The sequence below is a fragment of the Carcharhinus amblyrhynchos genome, chromosome 3 (genome assembly GCF_965287045.1).
Source record: "Carcharhinus amblyrhynchos chromosome 3, sCarAmb.v2.hapA, whole genome shotgun sequence".
Taxonomy (NCBI): Eukaryota; Metazoa; Chordata; class Chondrichthyes; order Carcharhiniformes; family Carcharhinidae; genus Carcharhinus; species Carcharhinus amblyrhynchos.
In genome coordinates, this window is record NC_137326.1 from 30,392,137 (window position 1) to 30,415,687 (window position 23,551).

Sequence of the window (23,551 nt, forward strand, 5' to 3'; positions counted from 1 at the left end):
GGCATCTTGAGGAGAATTGTTTAATAGAGCAGACGTAGCGCAGTTTCGTTAAGGGGAAGTCGTGTCTGACGAATTTATTGGAGTTCTATGAAGATGTGTCTAGGGCGGTGGATAGAGGAGAGCTGGTGGATGTGGTGTTTCTTGATTTTCAGAAGGCGTTTGATAAGGTGCCGCACAAGAGGTTATTACAGAAGGTCAGGGGGCATGGAGTTGGGGGTAGGGTGTTAGCGTGGATAGAGGATTGGCTGTCAAATAGGAGGCAGAGAGTGGGGGTCAATGGTTGCTATTCGGATTGGCGGTCGGTGACTAGTGGAGTGCCCCAGGGGTCGGTGCTGGGGCCTCAGCTATTTACCATTTATATAGATGATCTGGAGGAGGGAACCAAGTGTATGGTGTCGAAATTTGCTGATGACACCAAGATTGGTGGAACGGCAAATTGCGCGGAGGGTGTGGAAAGTCTGCAGAGGAATCTAGATAGGCTGGGCGAATGGGCCAGGAACTGGCAAATGGAATTTAATGTTGGCAAGTGTGAGGTTGTCCACTTTGTTAGGAATAATGGTAGGAAGGACTATTACTTACATGGCGAAAAACTGCAGCATGCGACGGTGCAGAGGGACCTCGGGGTCCTTGTGCATCAGTCACAAAAGCCCAGCCTGCAGGTGCAGCAGGTGGTCAGGAAGGCGAATGGGATGCAGGCCTTCATAACGAGGGGGATTGAATATAAAAGTAGGGAGGTCTTGCTGCAACTGTACAGGGCACTGGTGAGGCCGCAGCTGGAGTACTGTGTGCAGTTTTGGTCGCCGCACTTACGCAAGGATATTTTGGCCTTAGAGGGAGTGCAGAGGAGGTTTACTAGGCTGATACCGGAGTTGAGGGGGTTGAACAATGAGGAGAGGCTGAATAAACTAGGCTTGTACTCGTTAGAGTTTAGAAGAATGAGGGGAGATCTCATTGAGACGTATAAGATGATGAATGGGATGGATAGGATAGAGGTGGAGAGGTTCTTCCCGCCCAGAAAGGACAGTAGGACTAGAGGGCACAGCCTCAAGATAAAGGGGGGGTGGTTTAGAACGGAGTTGAGGAGGAACTTCTTCACTCAAAGGGTGGTGAATCTCTGGAATTCTCTGCCCGTTGAAGTGGTGGAGGCTGCCTCGCTAAATATATTTAAGACGCAGGTTGATAGGTTTTTGATAGGCAAGGGGATTAAGGGTTATGGGGAGAGGGCGGGAATGTGGAACTGAGCCACAACAGATCAGCCATGATCTTATTGAATGGCGGGGCAGGCTCGAGGGGCTAGATCGCCTACTCCTGCTCTTATGTTCTTACAGCTGAGCCATCACATGGTGCTGTGGGAAAGTGATGGCATAGTGGGTTACTGAACTGGTAATCCAGAGACCTGGGGGTAATACTCAAGGGACCCAGCTGATGGTGATATTTGAATTTAATAAATATCTAGAATTGAAAGTGCGAAACTATTATACTTGTAAAAACCCAACTCGTTTATTAATGTCCAATGGAGAAGAGAACCTGCCATCCTTACTTCACTGAACCACAGAATTGTTACAAAGAACAATACAGCACAGGAACAGGTCCTTCAATTCACCAAGTTTGTGCCACACCATTGCCCCTCTAATCTAATATTTTCTTGTCTCTACGTGATCCGTATCCCTCTATTCCCTGCCTGTTCATGCCAATCCAGATGCCTTTTGAACGTTGTTATAGAGTCTGCTCCCACCACCATCTCCAGCAGCACAATTCAGGCATTCACCAACCTCTGTGTGAAAAACTTGCCCCTTACATCTCTTTAAAGCTTTCCTTTTCTCACTTTCAACCTATGCCCTTCAGTATTTGACCTTCAACCCTGGGAAAAAGACTCTGACTATCCACTCTATCCAAGCCTGACATTATCTTGTAAACCCCTATCAGGTCTCCCACACCATCTGACGCTCCAATGAAAACAATCCAAGTTTCAACCTTTCTTCATGGTCCATATCCTCCAAACCAGGCAATATCCTGGTAAATCTCTTCTGTACTCTTTCCAATGCATCAACATCCTTCCGGTAATGTAGTTACAGTGCAGAAGGAAGCCATTTGGCCCATTGTGTCCATACTAGCCCTCCAAACAAGCACTATGTCTTACATTAATTGAATAGAAACAGTCATCTAATGCTCTCTTGAATGCCTTGATTGAACCTGTCTCCAACACTGTTCCAGGCAGTGCATTCCAGACCTGAACCACTTGTTGAATGAAAAAGTTTCTCCTTGCATCACATTTACTTCTTTCACAAATCACTTCAAATCTGTGTCCTCTCATTTCTCACCCTTTTACGAGTGGAACAGTTTCTCCTTATCTACTCTGTTCAGCCCCTTCGTGATTTTGGATATCTCTATCAAATCAAATTCTCCAGTTTATCTTAATAACTGATGTTTCTTATCCCTGGAACCATTCTTGTAAACCTCTCCTGCACTCTGTCCAACGTGTTCACATCCTTCCTGTAATGTGGCACCCAGAACAGTGCACGCTACTCCAGCTGAGGTCCAACTAATGTCTTGTATAATTTCGGCATAATCTCCTTGTTCTTAACTGCTCTCTTCTGTTACCTTCAATGATCTATGCACATGTAAATATACACCTACATCCCTCTGCACCAGCAGCCCTTCAAGAATTTTACCATTTAGTTTGTATTGTCTGCCCTACATGTCACTCCAGATCCACAGCAATGTCACTGATTCTTAAATACCCCCTAGGCTTCACAAGCCTCTCAGTTCAAGTGCAATTAGGGATGCTGGCTGAGCCGGCAATGCCCAAATTCCATGAATGAATACAAAGAAGTTGGCGATGGTTGCACTTGACACTATCATAGTTACTAATATCCATACTGAATATCTGTTGGAAAGTGAGATGCAGTCAGTACGTGTCTGGTCCTCTTTGACTAGTCACCAATTCTCTCTCTATTAGTACATCTTAAAATTGTGAGGTGGCCACTTCTAAAAACGTGCTTTTGAAACTCCAAGCCTCACAGATACACTGTAGTGAAACCAGCTGCTGCTGCTGGAGTTCAAAAATGTGGAGGATCAACTGTTCCAGTTGAAATTATTTCTGTACATTTGGTTGTTCAGGACAGGAGAAGAGTGGACTGAGATGTCCTGCCATGACTATTTGGTAGCACAAGCCACTAAGTTTCGGAGTGCAGCTCCTTCATCAGGTGAGTGGGAGTTCTGTTCTCAAACAGGGCATATGAAGACACAAACTCAATTTACAAAATAATGGTTGGAATATGAGTCTTTACAGGTAATCAAGTCTGAAAGGTACAGACAACGTGAGTGGAGAGAGGGTTAAGCACAGGTTAAAGAGATGTATATTGTCTCCAGACAGGACAGCTAGTGAGATTTTGCAAGACCAGGCAAGTTGTGGGGTTGCAGATAGTGTGACACGAACCCAAGATCCCGGTTGAGGCCGTCCTCATGTGCGGAGCTTGGCTGTCAGTCTCTGCTCAACAATTCTGCATTGTCGTGTGTTGTGAAGGCTGCCTTGGAGAATGCTGACTGGAAGATCAAAGGCTGAATGCCCGTGACCGCTGAAGTGCTCCGCAGTAGGAAGAGAACAGCCTTGTCTGGTGATTGTCGAACGGTATTCATTCATCCATCTGCATGGTCTCCCCAATGTACCATGCCTCGGGACATCCTTGCCTGCAGCGTATCAGGGAGACAAACTGGCCGAGTTGCAAGTGAATGCACTGTGTACCTGGTGGATGCTGTTCTCACATGAGATGATGGCATCTGTGTCGATGATCCGGCATGTCTTGCAGAGGTTGCTGTGGCAGAGTTGTGTGGTGTCATGGTCACTGTTCTCCTGAAGGCTGGGTAGTTTGCTGCAGACAGTGGTCTGTTTGAGGTTGTGCGGTTGTTTGAAGGCAAGAAGTGGGGTGTGGGGATGGCCTTGACAAGATGTTCGTCTTCATCGATGACATGTTGAAGGCTCCAGAGAAGATGTCGTAGTGTTCCACTCTAGGGAAGACCTGGATGACGAAGGGTACTCTGTCTGCCGTGTTCCGTGTTTGTCTTCTGAGGAGGGCGGTGCGGTTTTTCGTTGTGGTGCTTCAGAACTGTCGATCCATGAGTCGAGCACCATATCCTGTTTTTATGAGGGTATCTTTCAGTGCTTGGAGGTATCTGTTGTGATCCTCCTCATCTGAGAAGATCCTGTGTGTACAGAGGGCTTGTCCGTAGGGGATGACTTCTTGGTACACCCTGCATTGGACATCTCTATTGCCTTCTGAAGATACACAAGGCAAACACACCCGACCGTCCCATCGTATCGAGCAATGTGCTAGAACCTCTCCGTCGAGGGCATCCTGAAACCCAGTGTACAAATGGGTACTGCCTCAGTACTTAACGCTGACAGCTGCCAATCTCCAGATGCAATTTTATAACTCATCTGCTTTATCCTGGATCACAATGTCTTCACCTTCAACAACCAGTTCTTCATCCAGACACATGGAACAGCCATGGGGACCAAATTTGCACCTCAATACGCCAGCATCTTCATGCACAGGTTTGAACAAGACTTGTTCACTGTATAGGACCTTCAACCGATGCTATACACTAGATACATCGATGACAGTGGGCAGCGTCAGGAGCAGGCAGCAGAGTGAGCAGGGAGCAGAGTGTAAGCTGTAAGGGCTTTGGCTCACCAGGCCGGCAAAACCAGGCGAAGGACAAGAAGGTTGCTTCTTCTTCCTTCTCTCTCCTCCTCCACCACCACCACCACCACCAGCACCCCCCCCCCCCCCCCCCAGACTTTTGTTTGATCTTCCACAACTATGAAGGAAATGGCAGGTATGAGTGAGAGGCCAGTTTGCTGCATTCGGTGTCGGATGTGGGAGTTGCTGGAGATGAGTCGCCTTCTGGAAGTCCACATCTGTGCCAGGTATGTGGAACTGCAACTCCTGTGTAAGGGAGCTGGAGCTGCGGCTCAATGACCTCAGTTTACTCAGGGAAAATGAGAAATTAATAGATAGAGGTTATACGCAGGTCGTCACACCGGGGCCTCAGAAGGAAGACACGTGGGTCACAATTAGGAAGGGTAAAAGTCAGAAGGGTGATGTGCCAGAAAGTACCCCAGTGGCAGTCTCCCATAATAGTAAGGGCTGGGTGACAGAGGGGAGGGGATTGAGCAGTCAGTGGAGGGATCCCCTGTGGTTGTCCCCCTCCAAAATAGGTATATTGTGTTGGATTCTGTGGAAGGAGATGACCCTCCAGGGGTAAGCCATGAGGACCAGATCGCCTGCACGGAGACAGGCTCTGTGGCCCGGAAGGGAAAGAAGGGGATTAGGAGAGCAATAGTGGTGGGGGCTGCAACGGTTAGAGGCACGGACAGGCAGTTCTGCGGGCGCAAACAAAACTCCAGGATGGTAGTCTGCCTCCCTGGTGCCGGGTTACTGGATGTCTCCGAGAGGGTAGGAAGCATATTAAAAAGGGAAGGTAATCAAACAGATGTCATTGTACACATTGGTGAAAATGACGTAGGTAGAGCAGGGGGGTCATACTAGAGCAATTCAGGGAGATGGGTGCTAGGCTAAAAAGTAAGGCCTCTCGGGTAGCAATCTCTGGACTGCTCCCAGTGCCTAGTGCTAGTGAGGCTAGGAACAGGGAGATTCTACAATTGAACACGTGGCTAAAGGACTGGTGCAAAAGGGAGGGTTTCAAGTTCGTAGATCTTTGGGAAGTCTTCAAGAGACGATGACACCTGTACAGAGGATGGGTTACACCCTAACTGGAAGGGCTCAAATATCCTGGCTGGGAGTTTTGCTGGAGTGTTTCGGCAGGGTTTAAACTCATGTGGCAGGGAGGTGGGGATCAAAACAGTGGGTCAGTAAGCACTCAGGCTGAGGTCGAGCTGGGGGCCAGGGCAAGGCTAGCTAAGAAGGAGAGCATTCTGGAGGAGGATGACCTGAGTGGGCCTGGAGGTCTGGAGTGCATCCGCTTCAATGTGAGGAGTGTAACAGGTAAGACAGACAAACTTAGGGCCTTAATGCTTGCGCGGAATTTGGATGTGGTTGCAGTGACGGAAACTTGGTTAAAAGAAGGACAGGACTGGCAGCTGAATATTTTAGGCAAGACAAAGGAGGGGCTAAAAGAGGTGGGGAGTAGCGATATTAGTTAGGGAGCATATTACCATGGTGCAGAGGGTGGACAATTTAGAGGGGTCATGTAATGAGTCGCTGTGGGTGGAGCTCAGAAACAGGAAGGGTGCAATCACTATGCTGGGGGTGTACTACAGGCCACCCAACAGCCCACGGGAAGTGGAGGAATGGATATGTAAGGACATTCTGAATAGGTGCAGAAAAAGTAGGGTTGTTGTAGTGGGAGACTTTAATTTCCCAGGTATAGACTGGAAAGTGCTTAGGGCTGGCGGTCTGGACAGGGAGGAATTTGTAAAATGTGTACTGGAAGGTTCTTTGGAACAGAATGTAGATAGCCCAACTCGAGAGGGAGCTATAGTGGACCTAGTTCTGGGAAATGAGCCCGGTTAGGTCGTCAAAGTTTCAGTAGGGGAGCATGTGGCAAATAGTGACCACAATTCTGTTAACTTTAGGATAGTTATGGACAAGGATGAGCGTTGCCCTACGGGTAGGGTGCTAAATTGGGGGAAGGGCTAACTATAGCCGGATTAGGCAGGAATTGGTAGCCATTGATTGGGAGAGGCTGTTCAAGGGTAAATCCACGTCTGGCATGTGGGAGTCTTTTAAGGAACAGTTGATAAGGCTGCAGGACAGGCATGTGCCTGTAAAAAGGAAGGAAAGGAAAAGTAGTATTCGAGAGCCGTGGATAACCAGGGAAATTGAGGATCTGATCAAAAAGAAAAGAGAGGCGTATGTTAGGTCCAGGCAACTGAAAACAGATGGGGCTCTGGAGGAATACAGAGAGAGTAGGAAAGAACTCAAACGGGGAGTTAGAAGGGCAAAAAGAGGTCACGAAATGTTCTTGGCAGATAGGATTAAGGAGAATCCTAAGGCATTTTATTCATATGTTAGGAACAAAAGAGTTGTCAGGGAAAAAAATCGGACTTCTCAGGGACAAAGGAGGGGAATTATGCTTAGAACCCAAGGGAATAGGGGAGATCCTAAATGAATACTTTGCATCAGTGCTCACAAAGGAGAGGGACATGTTGACTGGGAGTGTCTCAGAGGGAGGTGTTGACCCATTAGAGAGAATCTCCATTACAAGGGAGGAAGTGTCAGGTTTTTTAGGGAACATTAAAACTGACAAATCCCCAGGGCCTGATGGCATCTATCCTAGACTGCTCAGGGAGACAAGAGATGAAATTGCCGGGTGGAAATCTTTGTCTCTTCACCCCACACAGGTGAGGTCCCTGAGGATTGGAGGATAACGAATGTGGTACCGTTATTTAAGAAGGGTAGCAGGGATAACCCGGGTAATTATAGGTCGGTGAGCTTGACGTCCGTGGTAGGGAAGTTGTTGGAGAGGATGCTTAGAGATAGGATGTATGCGCATTTAGAACGGAACAAACTCATTAGTGACAGACAGCATGGCTTTGTAGAGGGAGGTCGTGCCTTACAAATTTGGTGGAGTTTTTTGAGGAGGCGACAAAAATGGTTGATGAAGGAAGGACCATGGATGCCATCTACATGGATTTCAGTAAGGTGTTTGACAAAGTCCCTCGTGGCAGGTTGGTTAAGAAGGTTAAAGCTCATGAGATACAGGGAGAGGTGGCTAGATGGGTAGAGAACTGGCTTGGCCACAGGAGACAGAAGGTAGCAGTCGAAGGGCCTTTTTCTGGCTGGAAGTCTGTGACCAGTGGTGTTCCTCAGGGCTCTGTACTGGGACCTCTGCTATTTGTGATATATATAAATGATCTGGAAGAAGGTGTAACTGGTTTTATCAGCAATTTTGTGGATGACACGAAGATGGTTGGACTTTCAGATAGCTATGAACACTGTCGAACAATACAGCAGGATATTCATAGGCTGGAAAATTGGGCAGAGAAATGGCAGATGGAATTTAATCCAGATAAATCCGAGGTGTTGCATTTTGGAAGAACTAATGTAGAGGGAGCTACACAATAAATGGCAGGGCCATCAAGAGTATAGAAACACAGAGGGACCTAGGTGTGCAAGTCTAGAAATCCCTGAAAGTGGCAGCACAGGTGGAGAAGGTGGTGAAGAAGGCATATGGTATGCTTGCCTTTATAGGACAGGGTATAGAGTATAAAAGCTGGAGTCTGATGTTGCAGCTGTATAGAACGCTCGTTAGGCCACATTTGGAGTACTGCATCCAATTCTGGTCGCTGCACTACCAGAAGGGTGTGGAGGCTTTAGAGAGAGTGCAGAGAAGATTTACTAGGATGTTGCCTGATATGGAGGGTCTTAGCTGTGAGGAGAGATTGGGTAGACTGGTGTTGTTCTCCCTGGAAAGACGGAGAATGAGGGGAGACCTAATAGAGGTGTACAAAATTATGAAGGGTATAGATTGGGTGAATAATGGGAAGTGTTTCCCCAGGTCGGAGGTGACAATCACAAGGGGTCACAGGCTCAAGGTGAGAGGGGCGAGGTATAACTCCGATATCAGAGGGATGTTTTTTACGCAGAGGGTGGTGGGGACCTGGAATGCACTGCCAAGTGGGGAGGTGGCGGCAGACATGCTGGCATCGTTTAAGACTTAACTGGATAGTCACATGCGCAGCCTGGGAATGGAGGGATACAAACGAATGGTCTAGTTGGACCACTGAGCGGCACAGGCTTGGAGGGCCGAAGGGCTTGTTTCCTGTGCTGTACTGTTCTTTGTTCTTTGACATTTTCTTCCTTTGGACTCATGGTGAACAATCACTGAAACAATTATATGATGACATCGACAAGTTCAATCCCACCATCAGACTCACCATGGACTACTCCCCGGAATCAGTTAAATTCTTGGACACACTGCATCTCCATCAAGGATGGTCACCTCAACGCTTCACTGTACCACAAGCCCACGGATAACCTCACAATGCTCCACTTCTCTAGCTTCCACACTAAACACGTTAAAGAAGCCATCCCCTACGCACAAGCCCTCTGTATACACAGGATCTGCTTAGATGAGGAGAATCACAGCAGACACCTCCATACGCTGAAAGATGCCCTAGTAAGAACAGGATATGGTGCATGACTCATCGATCGACAGTTCTGACATGCCACAGCGAAAAACCGCACCAACCTCCTCGGAAGACAAATATGGGGCATGGCGGGCAGAGTACCCTTCATTGTCTAGTACTTCCCCGGAGCAGAAAACTATGACGTCTTCTCTTGAGCCTTCAACATGTCATTGATGAAGACAAACATCTGACCAAGGCTATCCCCATGCCCCTACATCTTGCCTTCAAACAACCACATGACCTCAAACAGACCATTGGGTAGTTTGCTGCAGACAATCTTCAGGAGAACAGTGACCACAACCCTGCCACAGCAACTTTGCAAGATATGCTGGATCATCAACATAGATACCATTATCTCAGGTGAGAGCACTATCCATCAGTTACACGGTACATGCACTTGCAACGTGATCAACGTTGTCTATCTAATACACTGCAGGAAAGGATGTCCCGAGGCATGATATGTTGGGAAGACCACGCAGACGCTACGACAACGGATGAATGAACACAGCTTGACAATGACCAAGCAAGAGTATTCTCTTCCTGTTGGGGAACACTTCAGTGGTCATGGGCATTTGGCCTCTGCTCTTTGGGTAAGCATTCTCCAAGGCAACCTTCACGACACATGATAACACAGAGGCGCTGAGCAAAGACTGATAGCCAAGTTCCACACACATGAGGATGTCCTCAACCAGCATCTTGGGTTCATGTAACCCCCATGACTTGCCTGGGCTTGCAAAACCTCACTAACTGTCCTGGCTGGAGACAATATACATCTCTTTAACCTGCCTTAACCCTCTCTCCACTCACATTGTCTGTACCGTTGAGACTTGATTATCTGTAAAGACTCACATTCCAACCATTATTTTGTAAGTTGAGTTTATGTGTTTATATGCCCTGTTTGTGAATAGAACTCCCATTCATCTGATGAAGGCGCAGCGCTCCGAAAGCTAGTGGCTTGTGGTACCAAATAAACTTGTTGGACTTTAACCTGATGTTGTGAGACTTCTTATTGTTTTACCCCAGTGCAACGCCAGCATCTCCACATCATGTCTATGTTTACCAGAGGTTTAAGTGAGCAATTAAATAAATATCTATATAAAAAAAAAGAAAATAAAAAGTAAAAGATTTCATGCTGCACCTAGTTTGACATACCTCCCTAGCTTAAAGAACAAATATAAAGCGACAATAGTCATCAACCAGTCATCTACCTGCTCTCCCATGATGTGACTCCTTGTTTATTTTTGGTTATTGAATTCTTCCTGCGGTGCTCTCTCTCGGTCTCTATTTCTCCGCACTCTTGTATTTCCTACTGCACGCTCAAGCCTCCTACTTTTCTCACAGTTCTACCCCCTCTCTCTACCCCTCTCTTTCTCATTCTTTTCTCTCTCTCTCCCGCTCTCTTTCTGCCACTGCTTTTATCTCTGACCTCTCACTGCTCTTTTAGTAAAAAGCTATTTTAATGAAGAATTCTGAATCAGTGAAGATCTTGGTAATTGAGCTAAAGACACAGAAAATAGGAAACCCTGTCAGAGACAAGATTTAACTCACAGCCACGTTCTCTTCCAGGAATGCCTATCTTGAAGAAGTACTGGTTTTCTCTCTCAAAGGATTTCCTATTTTCTTTGTCTCAGGTCATCCGGGCTCAAATCATTAGCTCTATTCTCTCTCCAAAGATGCTGTTAGACCTGTTGAGATTTTCCAGGATTTTTTTTGTTTTGTTTCAAATTGCAGCATCTACAGTAATTTACTTTTATAATAATCTAGAGATTATTCCTTTTGAAGTTCTTATTAATTTGGTGCCTGGCTCCTCATGCTGGTTTATGTAGAACCTCTTTCCTAGCCTTGCCTACTTGGACCATGGTGACTGGATTATTCTACCGAATCTCATTGGCACAAGCACAAATGCATTTGTATGGAAAGAATGCTGTTAATTTCATTAATCTTGTTTCTAGTCCTGTGGTTGCATTTCCATTTCGATATATTCACTGGTTATCAGTTGTGTTAATGATGATTTTCAAAAACAATGGGGACAGTTCTCCTAAAACAAAATTCTATGTGTTGAATTCACGTGAAAGCTGGAGTAAATCACACTTCCAGTGTAAGTTCAGAGAAGAATCTCCCACACTCTGTGCACTGCGGAGTGCACTAGTGTAAATTACATTGGAAATCAGTGGACGGGGCCTATTCCTACTGGAGACACAGGCAGCATAATGCGGGGCGGGCCACTGAGCATGTGCCAATCTGTCAATGCCGAGATTGGCACATGTGCAGTGGCCACTTCTGCCAGCCTCTCGATTGCTGACCAGCCCCGCGATCCCCAAAATTCTGGCCCTCTGACCCTCCAACCACCCCAATCTCCAGAATTCCTCACCCCACCCCAATGGAGAGCCCTGATCACTGGCCTCCCTCCATCCTATATTGATCCTAACTGCAGAGTTGCAGCAGGACACCTCATTCCCATTGGACATTGGGCAGTTTCAAGGTGCTCCTGAGCATTGGCACTGCTAAGATACCTGGTGCCTGACCCTCTGGGGCGCCCTGATTGCACCCCTTAACTCCCACTGGAATGAAATACTCCTGGCAGGAGGGGAGAGACTAGCCTGGAGACTTCAGTCCCAGGCCTACTAATTATATTTAAATTGTATTAAAATTACCATGTGCATGCATTATATAGCTCCATGTCTATTTCTGCCGCCAAGCTGATGGCATCGGAAATCCAGTGCTGGGAGATGCACTCGGGGCTGGAGGCCTAGTGCAGATCGCACTAATCCGGCCCTGCTTATATCTCCCATTCCACTGTGCTTAAAATCAGCACAATGGGATGGGAAAATTGCGTCCCCGCCCCCCAGCATTTATTTACCTATTCTGACTGACCACTAGTAATATTAAAACAAGTATGTGAACCTGCCTTAAATTTTAGAAATAAATTTTCATTTTGTCTTTGACTGTATTGAGTTTTGTATACAGGGCCATTTTAGTGCTGTATCTGCTGCATGAATGTGTCCTCAACAAATAATTACTGGGATCCAGAGATTGTCAAATTCCTGTAATCTTTTACATTTTATATTGTCAAGCAGGATGACTGAGTTGGAAGATGGAAAGAAACTGCAAAACGATATGAAAAACAGAAAATGCTGGAAATTCTCAGCAGGTCTGGCAGCATCTGTTGTTTCTTTAGTTTCTTTCTTTTCCCATCACCTTTGGCCCTGAAAAATTAACTCTTCAGTCATTCATTCTCCCATCTTTCACCCTGTCACAGAACATCCTTTTGCCCTTGCCCCATTCACCGCTTGCTCAAAACTTATTTCATTTCTAACCCAGTCCTGATGAAAGGCCACAGACCTGAAATGCGAATTCTGTTTCTCTTTCCAGCCAGACCTGCTGAGTTTTTCCAGCATCTTGTTATATTTCAGATATCCACAAAATGTATCATATTGGTCAAATGCATTTTTTCATGAAAGTCAGCCTTGATGTTTGGTCAAAAGCATAAATACAGTGCTTCTAATGTTTGTAAAAGTGAATTTGAACATCTAACGGCATAATCTTTAACATTTTCTTCAAAGACCTGCATCTATGTCATCTTTTTCCAGATTTGTTGTATCAACTTTTCTATGATCCCTGTGCCCAGAATTATACTAGTAAATGTGTTAACTCATTACTCTCCATAATGTGGATATTGAATTCTCACAATTCTCTTAAAGTGCTATCTGAATTGTATACCTAACATGATTAACTTTATCCATGTAATCAACAAGGCAAGTGGAGTGTTGGCCTTTATTACAAGGGCATACAGTATAAAAGTAGGGATGTTTTGTCATTACTGTACAGGGCAGGGGGTTGGTTTAGCTCAGTTGGCTAGACAGCTGATTAGTGATGCCAAAAGCACGGGTCACTTCCCATACTGGCTGTTGTTATTCATGAGATTATTCATGCCTTCTCAACCTTGCCCCTTACCTGAGGTGTGGTGATCCTCAGGTTAAGTCACCACCGGTCAGCACTGCCTCTCAAAGGGCACAACAGCCTATGGTCATCTAGGACTACTAGGGTGACTACTTTTACCTTTGGAGTACTTTTACAATTTTCATCTCTAAGTTAAAGAGAGATTTGCTTGCATGGAATCAGTTCAGAGAAGGTTCACTTGACTAATTCCTGGGGTGAAAGGGTTGTCTTATGAGGAAAGGTTGAGCAGATTGTTCGTCTTTGGATGCTGTGGAAGAGAATTCCAATGAAGACTGGGATATTGAATATATTAAAGTCTGACTTGAGCAGGCTTTTGGAATCGAGGGTTATAGGGAGAGGTAAGAAAGTGGAATTAAGGCCGCAATCCGATCAGCAATCTGATTCTGGTAGGCTCGATGAGCCAGATGGCCTACTGCTGTCCATTTCTTATGATCTTATGAGATTTTATGGTTTGGAACAAGAGATGCAAGGGGGATATAAGGAAGAAATTTTTTACTGTATGGTAATGATTTGGACTGTGCTGCTTGCAAGGGAGGTGGAAGTGATCAATAATTTCAGAAGGAAACTGAAATGGGTACTTGATGGAAATAAGCCTGCAAGGCTAAGGCGATAGAGCTATGGAAGGGACTCACTAGATTGCTCTACAGAACATCAGATTTGACCATGGATTTGATGGACAGAATGTACACCACCTTTCTGTAATGACTCAATCACAATGTATAATAAGATAGCATCTCAATCTTACACAGGTATACAGGTGGAGTCATGGTGTTCTTGACCGTTCAGTTGAGTATGTTTATAATGTGTTTTTTGGAGTGTGAGCTCTATTTAATTATTTAGATGATGACTGATAACATTATTTGATTGGTATTTTGCAGCATGCTGCATTCACAGGCAAATTTATATTTATTTTTCTCTTTTGTTTCAGTTCTATCTACAGGACACTAAAAGTAGTAATGGTACGTTTATTAACAGTCAGCGTTTAAGTCGAGGATCAGAGGAAAGCCCGCCATGTGAGCTCCTGTCAGGCGATATCATTCAGTTTGGTGTGGATGTGACTGAGAATACCAGGAAAGGTAAGGGTACGAATTCATTTTTTAAACTTTTCCCTCACCCAAAAAGATTAGTTGTGGGTATCCTCTGTGATATTTGTAATACTGATCTGATGTCTGTTGACTTTATAGAGTTTGTAAGTTGGTGTGGTCTTGCAACTGATGTTTCCACCTCTCTCTTTCTCTCTATACACCACCACAGCACCCCGCACCCCCCCCCCCCCCCCCCCAAGCAATCTAGTGCAATCTGTATCCCTTTTTGTTCTAATAGACTTGACTAAAAAAACTGAGGGGCAAATCTCTGAATTTGAACTCAATTATGCAGATGCAAATCTGCTTTGAGAGACAGATCACACACCCAATGACAGGTTTTTAAGAATATATACTTCTCCTGCTCAGGAATGTTTTAAAAATGGAGGCGTTGCATTCTTATCACTTGACTTGTCAAGTCACTTGTCACAGTCCGAAGATGTGCAGGTGAGGCAGATTGGCCATGCTAAATTGTCCCTTAGTGTCCCAAGATATGTAGGTTAGATGGATTAGCCATCGGAAATGTGTGGCGTTACAAGGTTAGGATGAGGGAGAGAGCCTGGGTAAGGTGCTCTTTCAGAGAGTAAGTGCAGACCCAATGGGCTGAATGGCCTCTTCAGAACTGTAGGAATTCTATGACTCTCCTTGGGCTTTTTTGAATATGTATGCCAATACATCTCCTGTTTCACAAATGCTTGGAATGCTGTCAGTTTCCTCAACCCTAACTATGTGATTCATATAGTATAGTGTTGTTATCATATTTAACCTATTTGAAGGGTAACTTATAGAAGAAAATAAAAACCCTTAAAATCTGATGCAACAAAGCAGCATTGCTATATAACCTCTTAGCAAATTTCTAAACCTTAGGAGACCTAGGATTAAAGTCAAGACTTGATTGACATTTGTAATTTGGAAGAATTTCTCTTTCCTTGCCCTTTCTCCTAAAACTACTATCATTTGCTGACTGTCTTAGTCATGTCAACTGTAGCGCCAAGTTAAGATTTAGCACCAAATAGGTTCCAGCTTGTTGATAATTAATTGACTGTAAGCAGTTGTCAGACTGCATTGCTGGCGATCCTTGAAGTTTCGATGTTTTTTTTCGACATTTCTTCTGAATTTGGTATACCTTTTGAGACTGCAGAGACTGAGGATTAAAAATGTGAATAAAACCACAGCTGAGTGGAAATCTGACCAAGGGATCTTGATAAAGTATCTAGTCAGATTAGCAGCTGCTTACTTTTGGATAGTGCCTCTAACAAGCTCAGGCTTTCCACTGAGGTTTAATTGAATACATAATTACAGTTTGGAATGCTGGACTTACCGAAGAGTATGCAAACAAGTTTGAAAGCATTCAGAAACTAGCGTTGAAACTGATCCTAGGTAACACGTACCAAAGCTACTCTGATGCAATCAAACAACTGAACATGTGTTCCTTTGCTGAAAGGTGGAATAAACACTGACCGGACTTGGCTAAGAATCTCCTATTGCCATTATCTCTTGCCATAACCAACCCAAAGTAAATGTGTGATGGAACTCAGGATAAAAGATATCTATTTCGCAAATAAGATCTCCACCGAATAGACTACGCAACAGTTCAATCCCCTCATTTATAAAACTAATCATATGTAAATGATTGAGAATTTAATAAACATAATCTGACAACATATGATTGAGGACTTTAATACAAAATGCAGAGTTCAGAGGACCTTTCATTTTTATTCTGTAAATTAAGAAGACCCACATTTTGCAACGTATTGTAGTTATTTGTATACTTAAGATGATTGCACATTATGAATATTTATAATTTTATACTTCTAATTTTCATGATTATTGATTATAACTGTTATGAATTATGGTTAATTATGTTATTTGCATTGCCATTACAACTCGGCACCAGCCACCATGCTATTTTTAATAAACTGATTATCTATCTAATCAGACAAAAATGGGTAGTGAGTCAAGATTGGAGGCATTATGATAGTTGAGGTTTCAGGAACAGAGAGAGAAGTGCTTCCCAAACCTCTTCCCAACGTGACCACATTTTAATGCTTCAGACTTCATGTGACCACAGAGTAAAAATTGAGGTTGCAGGGAAGGGGTTGACAGTTGTTGAGCTATTTGCTGGTGATGGTTGGGGGAGAGGGTGTGTTTAAAGCTGTGTTTGTCTTAAAAAAAAAGCACACACCCACTTTTTTTACAGTCTGTGATTGTAGCAGCAATCAGGCCTCAGAACGAGTGATTAAGCCACACCCACAGAAAAGGAACAGACATTTAAAGGGACCTTGCAGCTGTCAAAACTCAGTCCAAGCTCCACAGCCACAATTACTGCCTCGAAGCTCATGGCCTCCAAACCTCATTGTGACCCCTATGGCGGTCACAACCCACAGTTTGGTAACCTGCATTCTAGAGTTTGGTTTTAGGCAGCAGATCTTGGCTTCCAGCATGGGAAGTGGTGCAGTTGTTGGTGGTGGGTTGGCAAAGGAAAAAAGGATATTATAAAAGATCAATCAGAGGAATGTTAAGCTTTTCAGGGGTTGCTGTATAGCTGGTGGAGATTGCAAATAGGGAGGGATGAGGCCATGAAGAGATTTCAACACAGAGTTATAATTTGGAAACTAAAGGTATTGGATTACAACAGATTTGGTCACTGGTGATGAATGAATGCAAAGGAAAAGGCAGATTCATGATGGACAAGAGGAAACCACCAGCCTTAACTTTATTATATTTGTGCAGCTCTTCTGTAGAGCCCAAACCATTTGAAGAACTCTTGTCCATGTTTTCTTTTCTCATTGATAAGACAACCTATCCTTTTATGCTTGTAGAGTTATGTGCACACAGATTTTGTGAAAGGCTACATCAAAGATAAATAATGTAACTATAAAACTATAAAATAAATGATGTGACACTTATTTCAAACTGGAAGAGGCTCATGTAATGTCTCTGGAAAATGTAGTTACATTATCATGGCAGGTATAGATGTACTTTTTTTGTCTGCTCAGCTTGTTGTATGATATGGAAAGCTAAAATTACATTAAAAATCAACATGAATTAAGCACTTGAGAAATCTAAACAGAATTTCTGTGCCCAATTAAATATGATCTCCCAGTAGAGATATATCACACTTGAATTTATGTCAAAAGAATAATGGTATAAATAAGCAAATAATATCTTCAGAATCAAGTGTGCACAAAAATGCTAGGGATAAGACTTCAAATCAAGGGCTCTCTGCCCTCTCAGGTAAAAAAAAAATCCCATGGCAATGATTAAGAGGAGAGTAGAAGAATTCATCCAGGTGTCTTGGACCAATGTTTATTCCTCAACCATTGTCGCAGAAACTGATAATCAGGCCAATACCATACTGTTAATTGTGAATCTTGCTGTGTGCAAATTGGCTGCCACATTTTCTGCATCACACCAATGACTACATTTTAAAACTATTTCATTGGCTATTGGACATTTGCTGAGCTGGTTGGCAAGAGGTGGGGTGTTTAAAGCAGCTGGGTTTGCACAGCACATACCCACCTTTTTGTACAGGCTGGGACATTCTGAGGTTGTGAGGAGTGTGTATAGATACAAGTTTGTTTTTTTGTTAGGTAATTGTCAAGCTTGCTGCTGCTACTGTTAAGGCATTGGCTCATGGTGTTATCTGGAGCCTTGTGGGAAGAATTGCTAAAACCAGCAACAAAGCACCTTCCTCAACTCTGTTTGTGACAGAATTGATTGATCAATTAAGACTTGATAGATTCCAGACCTGCCTGATGTAGAATAAGTTACAGAGTCTGTCATATATTAAAACAAATTACTGTAGATGCTGGGATCTGAAACAAAAACAGAAAATGGTGGAAAATCTTCCAAATGGTTATCCAGATTCGAAACGTTAAGTCTCTTCTCTCTCCATAGATGCTGTCAGATTTGCTGGAATTTTACAGCATTTTCTGTTTTGTGTCTGTCATAGATTAACTTTTGTTCTGAGCTTCTCGCATCAGACATTTTACCTTGGAGCCACTTTGATATCAATAGTTTATCTGTGCTCTCCTGCTCATCTCTCTGAATCACTTGTGCAGATTTAGATCAAACAAATTACTCAGAAGAATATTCCATAGATGACATCGTAAATTATCAAAATTATGTACTAATGGTTCAAGGGAAAGTTGAATGGAGAATTTAGAATGTTGCCTGAAATTTTATCACTGGCCTCCTAATATTTATCTATAGCTAGCAATGGATGTGGGGGAGGTAGATCAAGCTTGGTGATTGGGAATGGCAGGGGGCTGTATGGCAGGTTTAGCCCCCTCCTGCCCATTGGGACAGAATGCTGTAAGTTACCATGGCTTGGTTTGCCAAAAAATAGGTGGGAAATCTTCTGTTTTCCCACCATTGGACACATTGAATTTTTGGGGGAAAATCGCCTCCTGTACTTTTTTGAATATCATGATGTGGAGATACTGCCATTGGACTAGGGTAAACACAGTAAGAAGTCTCACAACAGCTGGTTAAAATCCAATAGGTTTATTTGGTAGCAAAAGCCACTAGCTTTCAGAGCACTTGCTGCTCCTTCATCAGGTAAGTGGGAGTTCTGTTCACAAACAGGGCATGTAAAGACACAAACTCAATTTACAAAATAATGGTTGGAATGTGAGTCTTTATAGGTAATCAAGTCTTAAAGGTACAGACAACAACATGAGAGGAGAGAGGGTTAAGCACAGGTTAAAGAGATATGTGTTGTCTCTAGCCAGGACAATTAGTGAGCTTTGCAAGCTCGGGCAAGCTGTGGGGGTTACAGATACTGTGACATGAACCCAAGATCCCGGTTGAGGCCGTCCTCGTGTGTAGAACTTGGCTATCAGTCTCTGCTCAGTGAATCTGCATTGTTGTGTGTCGTGAAGACCACCTTGGAGGACGCTTACCCGAAGATCAGACGCTGAATGCCCTTGAACTCTGAATTGTTCCCCAACAGGAAGAGGACTTGTCTCGCCAAGGCTATCCCCACACCCTCACTTATTGCCTTCAAACAACCGCAAAACCTCAAACAGACCATTGTCCGCAGCAAACTATCCAGCCTTTAAGAGAACAGTGACCATGACACCACACAACCCTGCCACAGCAACCTTTGCAAGACGTGCTGGATCATCGACACGGATGCCATCATCTCACGTGAGAACACCACCCACCAGGTACACAGTACATACTCTTGCAACTCAGCCAACGTTGTCTACCTGATATGCTGCAGGAAAGGATGTTCCAAGGCATGGTACATTGGGGAGACCATGCAGATGCTACGACAATGGATGAATGAACTCCGCTCGACAATCACCAGGCAAAAATGTTCTCTTCGTATTGGGGAACACTTCAGCGGTCATGGGCATTTGGGTGAGCATTCTCCAAGGCAGCCTTCACAACACACGACAATGCAGAGTTGCTGAGCAGAGACTGATAGCCAAGTTCCGCACACGAGGACAGCCTCAACCAGGATCTTGGGTTCATGTCACACTATCTGTAATCCCCACAACTTGCCAGAGCTTGCAAAATCTCCACTAACTGCCCTGGCTGGAGACAATACACATCTCTTTAACCTGCGCTTAAGCCTCTCTCCACTCACATTGTCTGTACCTTTAAGACTTGATTACCTGTAAAGACTCGCATTCCAACCATTATTTTATAAATTGAGTTTGTGTCTTTATGTGCCCTTTTTGTGAACGGAACTGCCACTAATCTGACGAAGGAGCAGCACTCTGAAAGCTAGTGGCTTTTGCTACCAAATAAACCTGTTGGACTTTAATCTGGTGTTGTGAGACTTCTAACTTTTCTTGAATAAACAAGCAAGGATGATAGCTTCCTGATGCATTCGCCATCACAAAACTTGCCAACCAATCAGCACCCCTTGCCTCATGCAGTAAAAATTGCTCTTCCCTTTGAAATTTAGTATTCCTGCATCTACTCTGATGAGTACAAGACAAAAAAAATTTGACAACTTCTGTTTTGTTCAGCAGTACTCAAGTTTTGTACTGCTAGGCAACTATTTGCAGTTTAGTTTTGAATGTGCAACTCTTTCACACTGGACAAATAAAAGCTCTCCCATCTTGCATAGCTTTATTAGATTTATTTGTTTAAAAACCCAGTTTAATCAGCCCCACGTCATCATTCTACACCATGGCAAATTAAGGAAGTATCAGCTAAGGAAGTACTTCTTGCCCGAGATAAAATATATGATTAGCATCCTGCCTCTAGATAGCCATCTTACCTCTTGTTTGCGTGAGCGTGGAATTGTGCTCTGCACCCACTTCCTTACAAAGTGCAGCCAAATAGCTGATATTCATTGTTGTGAATTTAGTAAAGTTAATTGTTATTGTAGCATTGAGGGCACTGCGAAGACCTGGCTCAATTTCTTAGCTAAAAAAAATTCACAGCAAGTGCCTGTTGATTCAAAAGCAGTGTCCAAATTGTGAAGGTGCAGTGTGTTCAATATTTTGCATAACACCATAATGCATTCCAGTAACTGCTGCAGACTCATCAGAGCAGATCCAAATGCAGTTTGTCTGGCTGCTTTCTGTTGAAGTCATGAAATCATTGAACACTGGACTTTGTTACTGTCTTGAACCCTTTGCAAAACAAAAGATTGTATTTTATTTCCTTATTCCACACAGGTAAACAAACATATTTTAGAAATGTTTGTGGATTCGTCAAGTTGCATAGCCAAGTCACTGACACATTGGCATTTGACCATGCACTGCAAAACTGTCTTCTGACGTCAAATCAGTCTGGCAATTGACAGTGTCATTTGATATTATTTTTCCTTCCCAGTTACTTGACTTTCTACTTTCCAAGCATTTCTCTTATTATTTTAATGGTGGATATTATATTGCTACAAGATGATCAGAGGGTTAGATAGGGTGGATAGTGAGGGCCTTTTTCCTCGGATGGTGATGGCTAACACGAGGGGACATAGCTTTAAATTAAGGGGTGGTAATTATAGGACGGATGTCAGAAGTAGGTTCTTTACTCAGGGTAGTAAGGGCGTGGAATGCCCTGCCTGCAGCAGTTGTGGACTTGTCAACTTTAAGGGCGTTCAAATGGTCAGTGGGTAGGCATATGGATAACATTGGAATAGTTTAGGTTAGAGGGTCATTAGATTTGTTTCACTGGTCGGCGCAACATCGAGGGCCGAAGGGCCTGTACTGCGCTGTAATGTTCTATGTTCTATTATCAAGTTCTCAACATAGGAAAATTGGAATTAGGAGCACATGTAAGTAAATTCAGCCCTTCAAGTCTGCTCCACCATTCAATCAGACCATGGTTGATCTCTGCTGGTCTCAAATCCATCTCCTAAACCCCTCTTTCCCTTTTTTTCAGAAATATGTCTGTCTCCCTCTTGAAACCATTCTGTGATTCAGACTCCAGCACCCTATGGGACAGCAAGTTCCACAAATTCACCACCCTATGAGAGAAGTAATTCCGCCTCATCTCAGATTTAAAACTACCGCCTTGCGACTTATACCTGTGACCTCTTGTTCTAGATTGCCCCATAAGAGAAAACATTTGGTCTACATTTATTTTATCAATCCCTTTTAAAATTTTAAACACCTTGGTCATATCCTGTCATCCTTTTAAACTCCAGCGAGTACAATCCCAAGTTGTTTAATTTTTCCTCATACATCAACCCCTTCATCACCAGAATCAATCTGGTGAACCTTCTCTGAACTGCCTCCAATGCCACCACATCCTTCCTCAAATAAGGAGACCAAAACGGGACACAGTACTCCAGATGTGGTCTCACCAACACCCTACACAATTGCAACAACACTTCTGTACTTCTTTATTCCAGTTCTGCCAATAAATGTCAAAACCCCAATTGTCTTTTTATTATGTGCTGCACCTGCATACTGACTTCCTGCGTTTCATGAACAGAGACACTCAGATCCCGCTGCCCGGATGCATTTTGAATCTGCTTTCCATTTAGGCAATAATTTGCCTTTCTGTTTTTTCTGCCAAAATGGATAATCTCAAACTTATCCACATTAAATTCTATCTGCCAAATTTTGGCCCGGTTTTCTAGCCTATCTATATCCGTCTGTAGAATCTTTATATCCTCTTCACTGCCTGCTTTCCCACCTATTTTTGTATCTTCTGCAAATGTTGCTGTTACACTCTGGCCCTGCTTGCAGATCATTTATATAGGTTGTAACAGTTGAGGCCTGAGGATTGACCCCTATGGCACCCCCAAATTACAATTCGCCAACCAGAGAAGGACCCATTTATCCCAACCCTATGCTTTCTGTCAGTTTCTAATCCTCAATCCAGTCTAGTACTCTACCCCTAATCCCCTGCAATTTCACCTTCTGGATCAGTCTTTTATGTGGCTCCTTGTCAAACGCTTTCTGGAAGTCCAGATATACCACATCCATAGGCTCCCCACTATCCAGAAGGTGGTCGGGACGAGGCAGAGATAGATAGATTCTTGTTAAAGCAAGGGATCAAAGTTTATTAGGGATTGATGGGAACATGGAAATCTAAGCATGAGCAGATATGCCAAGATGTTATTGAATGGTGGACCAGGCTAGAGGGTTGGATGGCTCACTTTTGCTCCCATTTATATGTTCCTATGCCTTCACTTCCAATATAAACGTAACTGAAATTCAAGTTGCATCCTCAATTTTCCTTAGTTTTGAAGGGCTTCTCGTGGCCTCGTGGCTTTTACTCAGACCTTCCCAACTGAAGAGGTATGTGGCATCAAGTGCTGAATTTAATGAAAAGAGTCCTATGCCATCATTCTGGAGTTTTGTTGTTTTGAAGCTGATAATTGCATTAAAAATTAACTTATATCTGGTGTTAATTGTGTGTTTTGGCAACAATTTAATAAGTTCCTCATAGTTTTACTTGTTCCAACTGAAATAACAACTTGCACTAAGGGAAATTTATTTAGACCTAAATTTACATTGGTTAACAAATAAGCACAATGTTTGCTCCAACTCATTAGCCATTTGCTCAAAGGAAGCATAAGAACATCTGGCCCCTTGAGCCTGCTCCACCATCAATAAGATCATGGCTGATCTTTTTGTGGACTCAGCTCCGCTTACCCACCCACTCACCGTAACACTTAATTCCTTTACTGCTCAAAAACATATCTATCCTTGCCTTAAAAATACTCAATGAAGTAGCCTCGATTGCTTCACTGGGCAGGGAATTCCACAGATTCAGAACTGTGTGTGTGAAGAAGTTCCTCCTCAACTCAGTCCTAAATCTGCTCCCTTTATTTTGAGGCTATGCCCCCTAGTTCTAGTTTCACCGTGGAAACAACTTCCCTGCTTCTATCTTATCTATTCCCCTCATAATCTTATATGTTCCTATAAGATCTCCC

At 43.7% G+C, this 23,551-nt stretch overlaps 1 protein-coding gene across 22 annotated transcripts in view; it reads left to right on the plus strand.

Annotated features, from left to right (window-relative positions):
• Window positions 1-23,551, plus strand: part of slmapa (sarcolemma associated protein a) — a 202,206-nt gene that overhangs the window by 41,570 nt on the left and 137,085 nt on the right. For 16 of the 22 annotated variants that reach the window (XM_080182862.1, XM_080182858.1, XM_080182886.1 and 13 more), the window contains exon 2: window positions 14,043-14,196. In XM_080182862.1, coding sequence (XP_080038988.1) covers window positions 14,043-14,196 — 154 coding nt within the window. The remainder of the gene's footprint in view (window positions 1-14,042; window positions 14,197-23,551) is intronic. The other 6 variants (XM_080182869.1, XM_080182882.1, XM_080182897.1 and 3 more) reach the window with 1 other exon arrangement.